The 6533-nt window shown below is 38.1% G+C and overlaps 1 protein-coding gene across 4 annotated transcripts in view; it reads left to right on the forward strand.

Annotated features, from left to right (window-relative positions):
* The window catches only part of LOC121016484 (E3 SUMO-protein ligase RanBP2), an 83591-nt gene that overhangs the window by 55733 nt on the left and 21325 nt on the right, over positions 1-6533 (forward strand). For 3 of the 4 annotated variants that reach the window (XM_040454164.1, XM_040454161.1, XM_040454163.1), the window contains exons 19-20: positions 610-704; positions 1663-6286. In XM_040454164.1, the coding sequence (XP_040310098.1) occupies positions 610-704; positions 1663-6286 (4719 nt within the window). The remainder of the gene's footprint in view (positions 1-609; positions 705-1662; positions 6287-6533) is intronic. The other variant, XM_040454165.1, reaches the window with a different exon arrangement.

The following is a 6533-nucleotide window of genomic DNA, read 5'->3' on the forward strand; positions in this document are numbered from 1 at the left end:
TTTTTTTTTTTTTTTTTTTTTTTTTTTTTTAAGCAAAGGAACACATTTTGTGTTACTTGTGAGATTCTTTCCATGATGAATTTATCAGGTGATTTTTGACTGGAACATTTTCAGCTTCAGTTTATAAAATGCAGCCTTGTCATTCTGCATATTTTTAAGTCTCACTTTAAAAATGTGGCCCTGGGGCTATCAGATGTATATTTTAGTTCCTTAAATCCTTCCTGTGACTAGTGTGTTCCCAATATTTCTGATGTTGAACGTAGACTGTGCTTTCATATCATACCAATCTTCCTTAGAAAACGGATCAAACACTTTCTTCTTGGCTCCTTTTTTGGTGCTTGTTGTGAGGGGCTTGTTCTTGTTGACCACTGTGGTGCTGCTCTCTTATTCCTCATGTGTCATATTTAGGGGTTTTTCCTAGTTTGTCATTTGGTATTCTTTATGGTATATTTTGATGTATAGAAATTTTTAAAAATCTATAGTTAAATCTTTCTTTGATTTCTATTGCTTTTGTAATTTATAGTTCTTGCCTAGGTAGTCTTAACTATAGTATAGACTTTTTTAACTGTTTTCTTTCTTTTCTTTTCTTTTTTTTTTTTTTTTTTTTAGTTGCAACTACTGGCCCTTCAGTATATTATAGTCAGTCACCAGCATATAATTCCCAGTATCTTCTCAGACCAGCAGCTAATGTTACTCCCACAAAGGTAACAAAGGAATAATTTATACATTTATAAATATCTCCTTTTTAATTGTTCAGGCTTCCTTCAAAGAAATTCAAGAAGTAGTTCAGCATTAAAACTTATATGTCCCATAAGATACAGATATTTTAAATTTCTCTCCAGATACAGAATTTATGCTTCCTACTCATCTTATTTTTATGTTACAATGAGTGTGAACATTTACAATATTTTCTAAATGGGGTGGTGGTGGTGGTGGTGGTGGTAGTGGTAGTGGTGATGGTGGTGGTGGTGGTGATGATGGGTCCTTCATCATTTTGTTTTGGCGGAAATAGGACTAGAATGGCCTTGCTGAACCACTATGTGGTAAGTATTTCAGGCCTAAAGTGGCTATGTAGGTGTCGATTAACACCCAGTATTACAACCATAGTTGAATTATAAAGCTTTGAAGACAGATGGCTTGGGTGCATTTAGACCTTGGCTTTCTGCTCGCTTGTGACCTTGGGCAAGTTTTTAAATCTCTCTATGCATTAGTTGCCTCATATGTAAAATGAGGATAATAATTCCTTAATTCATAGGGTTTTTGAGGATATTAAAATGAGATACTATATTAAGTGCTTAGAACAGTGCCCAGTTGGCACATTAGTAAATGCTTGATAAATGTTAGTCTCCATCATCATCATCATTATTGTTAACATCATTTTACACATTATTTAGGAATGAAGAAATTTATTCTGTGCATTTATTGTAGAATTGGATTTTTAAGATTCTGTCATTAGTTAAGACAGTTTTTATTAAAGAAAGGAGTATAACTGTAAGTATCTTTGTAAGTAATGTTGTCTTCTCTTGATGATGTGCTACATACCCTAATGATATTTTTACCTTATAATGCTCATATTTGTGGTTTGTGAGAATTGGTTTGCATCTAGTTATCTGTAATTTTGTAGACAACCTACAAAAAATTTTAACTTTTTTTTTCTTTTAGGGTCCAGTTTATGGCATGAATAGGCTTCCACCTCAACAACACATATATGCCTATTCCCAACAGATGCACACACCACCAGTCCAAAGCTCATCTGCTTGTATGTTCTCTCAAGAGATGTATGGTCCTCCGTTGCGTTTTGAGTCTCCTGCAACAGGAATTCTATCACCCAGGGGTGATGATTACTTTAATTACAATGTTCAACAAACAAGCACAAATCCACCTTTGCCAGAACCAGGTTATTTCACAAAACCCCCAGTTGCAGCTCATGCTTCAAGATCTGCAGAATCTAAGGTTATAGAATTTGGAAAAACTAATTTTGTTCAGCCTGTGCCAGGTGAAGGAATAAGACCATCTTTGACAGCACCCGCACATACAACACAGCCAACTCCTTTTAAATTTAACTCAAATTTCAAGTCAAATGATGGTGACTTTACCTTTTCTTCACCCCAGGTTGTGACACAGCCCCCTTCTACAGCTTACAATAATAATGAAAGTCTTTTAGGTCTCCTAACTTCAGATAAACCTTTGCAAGGAGACAGCTACAGTGGACCAAAAGCTAGTCAAACCATTGGACCTCGAAATACGTTCAATTTCGGAAGTAAAAATGTGCCTGGAATTTCATTTACTGAAAACATGGGTCCAAATCAGCAAAAAAATTCTGGTTTTCGTCGAAGCGATGACATGTTTACTTTCCACGGTCCAGGGAAATCAGTATTTGGAACACCTGTGCCAGAGCTGGCCAACAAGAGTCATGAAACAGATGGAGGAAGTGCCCATGGTGATGATGATGATGACGGCCCTCACTTTGAGCCTGTGGTACCTCTTCCTGATAAGATTGAAGTAAAAACTGGTGAGGAAGATGAAGAAGAATTCTTTTGCAACCGTGCAAAATTATTTCGTTTTGATGCAGAATCCAAAGAATGGAAGGAACGTGGAATTGGCAATGTAAAAATCCTAAGACATAAAACATCTGGTAAAATTCGCCTTCTAATGAGACGAGAGCAAGTACTGAAAATCTGTGCAAATCATTACATCAGTCCAGATATGAAACTGACGCCAAATGCTGGCTCCGACAGATCTTTTGTGTGGCATGCTCTTGATTATGCAGATGAGTTGCCCAAGCCAGAACAACTTGCTATTAGATTCAAAACTCCTGAGGAAGCAGCACTTTTTAAGTGCAAATTTGAAGAGGCCCAGAGCATTTTAAAAGCCTTAGGAGCAAATGTAGCCTCAACCACAAATCAGTCTCTGAGAATTACAAAAGAACCCACAAGTCATGATAACAAAGATATTTGCAAATCTGATGGTGGAAACATGAATTTTGAATTTCAAATGGCAAAGAAAGAAGGGTCTTGGTGGCATTGTAATAGCTGCTCCTTAAAGAATGCTGCGACTGCTAAGAAATGTGTGTCATGCCAGAATCTAAACCCAAACAGGAAAGATTTCCTTGGTCCGCCATTAGTTGAAACTGTTTCTGCTCTTACAACTAGCCCAGAAAATACTCCAGATAGATTTGCACCGATGACTCCAAAGAAAGAAGGTCACTGGGATTGTAGCATTTGCTTAGTAAGAAATGAACCTACTATATCTAGGTGCATTGCATGCCAGAATGCAAAGTCTGCCAACAAAAGTGGATCTTCATTTGTTCAGCAAGCTTCCTTTAAATTTGGCCAAGGAGATCTTTCAAAGTCTGTTAACAGTGATTTCAGGTCTGCTTTTTCTACAAAGGAAGGACAGTGGGATTGCAGTGTGTGCTTTGTACAAAATGAAGGAAGTTCTACAAAGTGTACTGCTTGTCAGAATCCAAGAAAACAGAGTTTACCTACGTCTTCTGTTCCAGCATCTGCTTCTTTTAAGTTTGGAACTTCAGAGACAAGTAAAACCCCGAAGAGTGGATTTGAGGACATGTTTGCTAAGAAGGAAGGACAGTGGGATTGCAATTTCTGCTTAGTACGAAATGAAGCAAATGCTACAGTATGTGTTGCTTGTCAGAATCCGGGTAAACCGAGTCAACCCACCTCTGCTGTTCCAGCACCTGCCTCTTTTAAGTTTAGTACTTCAGAGACCAGCAAAGCTCCGAAGAGTGGATTTGAAGGAATGTTCACCAAGAAGGAAGGACAGTGGGATTGTAGTGTTTGCTCTGTGCAAAATGAGAGTTCTTCCTTGAAATGTGTGGCTTGTAATTCCTCTAAACCAACTCATAAACATATTGCAGAAGCTCCTTCAGCCTTCACACTGGGCTCAAAGACTAAGTTAAATGATTCTTCTGGAAGTCAGGTTGGAACAGGATTTAAAAGTAATTTTTCAGAAAAAGCTTTTAAATTTGGTACTACAGAACAAGGATTTAAATTTGGGCATGTAGATCAAGAAAGTACACCTTCATTTACATTTCAGGGTTCTTCTAATACAGATCCTAAGTCAACAAAAGAAGGATTTAGTTTTTCTGTCCCTGTGTCTGCTGATGGGTTTAAATTTGGCATTCAGGAGCCTGGAAATCAAGAGAAGAAGAATGAAAAGCCCCTTGAAAATGACACTGGTGTTCAGGCTCAGGATATCAGTAATCAGAAGAATGGTAATGGTGTGATTTTTGGTCAAACTGGTAGCACATTTACCTTTGCAGATCTTGCAAAATCAACTTCAGGAGAAGGATTTCAGTTTGGCAAAAAAGATCCTAATTTCAAGGGATTTTCAGGTGCGGGAGAAAAATTATTCTCATCACAAAGCAGTAAAATGGCTGATAAAGCTGACACTTCTGCTGACCTTGAGAAAGATGATGATGCCTATAGAACCGAGGACAGTGATGACATCCATTTTGAACCAGTGGTTCAGATGCCTGAAAAAGTGGAACTTGTAACAGGAGAAGAAGATGAAAAAGTTCTTTATTCACAGCGCGTAAAATTATTTAGATTTGATGCTGAGATAAGTCAGTGGAAAGAAAGGGGTCTGGGGAACCTAAAAATTCTCAAGAATGAAGTCAATGGCAAGCTGCGAATGCTAATGCGAAGAGAGCAGGTACTGAAAGTATGTGCCAACCATTGGATAACAACTACAATGAACCTGAAGCCTCTCTCTGGGTCTGATAGAGCATGGATGTGGTTAGCGAGCGATTTTTCTGATGGTGATGCCAAACTAGAGCAGCTGGCAGCAAAATTTAAAACACCAGAGCTGGCTGAAGAATTCAAGCAGAAATTTGAGGAATGCCAGCGACTTCTATTAGATATACCACTTCAAACTCCTCATAAACTTGTAGACACTGGCAGAGCTGCCAAGTTAATCCAGAGAGCGGAAGAAATGAAGAGTGGATTAAAAGATTTCAAAACTTTTTTGACAAATGATCAAACAAAAGTCACTGATGGAGAGAATGAGAGCTCTGATGGTGGTGTTGCCAGTGCCTCTGATACAACTAACAAGCCAAACCCCGAAAACACGGGGCCCACACTGGAGTGGGACAACTATGATTTAAGGGAAGATGCTTTGGATGATAGTGTGAGTAGTAGTTCAGTACATGCTTCTCCATTGGCAAGTAGCCCTGTGAGGAAAAATCTCTTCCGCTTTGGTGAGTCAACAACAGGATTTAACTTCAGTTTTAAATCTGCTTTGAGTCCATCTAAATCTCCTGCCAAGTTGAATCAGAGTGGAACCTCGGTTGGCACTGATGAAGAATCTGATGTTACTCAAGAAGAGGAGAGAGATGGACAGTACTTTGAACCTGTCGTACCTTTACCTGATCTAGTGGAAGTGTCCAGTGGTGAGGAAAATGAACAAGTTGTTTTTAGTCACAGAGCAAAACTCTATAGGTATGATAAAGATGTTGGTCAGTGGAAAGAAAGAGGCATTGGTGATATAAAGATTTTACAGAATTATGATAATAAGCAAGTTCGCATAGTGATGAGAAGGGACCAGGTATTAAAACTTTGTGCCAATCACAGAATAACTCCAGACATGACTTTGCAAAATATGAAAGGGACAGAACGAGTGTGGGTGTGGACTGCCTGTGATTTTGCAGATGGAGAAAGAAAAGTAGAACATTTAGCTGTCCGTTTTAAACTACAGGATGTTGCAGATTCATTTAAGAAAATATTTGATGAAGCAAAAATAGCCCAAGAAAAAGATTCTTTGATAACCCCTCATGTTTCTCGTTCAGCCACTCCCAGAGAGTCACCATGTGGCAAAATTGCTGTAGCTGTATTAGAAGAGACCACAAGAGAGAGGACAGATTTAATTCAGGGTGATGACACAGCAGATGCAACTTCAGAAGTTGGAGAAGCATCTAGCACATCTGAAACAACAACAAAAGCAGTAGTTTCTCCTCCAAAGTTTGTATTTGGTTCGGAGTCTGTTAAAAGTATTTTTAGTAGCGAAAAATCAAAACCATTTGCATTTGGCAACAGTTCAGCCACTGGGTCTTTGTTTGGGTTTAGTTTTAATGCACCTTTGAAAAATAACAGTAGTGATGCCAGTTCAGTAGTCCAGAGTGAATCTGAAAGAAAAGTGGAACCTAATTGCGAAGAGACGAAGAATTCAGATAGCAAACAGTCTTCAGATGGCAAAGTCAAAAATCTCTTTGCTGCTTTTCCAAAAGAAGAGTCCTCAACTAATTACACATTTAAAACACCAGAAAAGGGTAAGCGCTTAGTCTTTGGTATAAACAGAATTTTTTTTCCATTAATTTGTAAATATTTTGCTTGATGTGTATACTTTTTGGTAGGATACTAACATTTTAGTAAAAGTTGGGTTATAATAGCTTTGTGAATAGTGAAAAAATATTGGTGCAGATTTTTTTTCTCCCTAAATCTGTTTCCCTGTGTTTAAACAGCAATAGAAAGTGTGTGTGTGTGTGTGTGTGTGTGTGTGTGTGTGTGTGTGTGTGT

Source organism: Herpailurus yagouaroundi, unplaced genomic scaffold (genome assembly GCF_014898765.1).
Source record: "Herpailurus yagouaroundi ecotype Mexico unplaced genomic scaffold, PumYag 210, whole genome shotgun sequence".
Taxonomy (NCBI): Eukaryota; Metazoa; Chordata; class Mammalia; order Carnivora; family Felidae; genus Herpailurus; species Herpailurus yagouaroundi.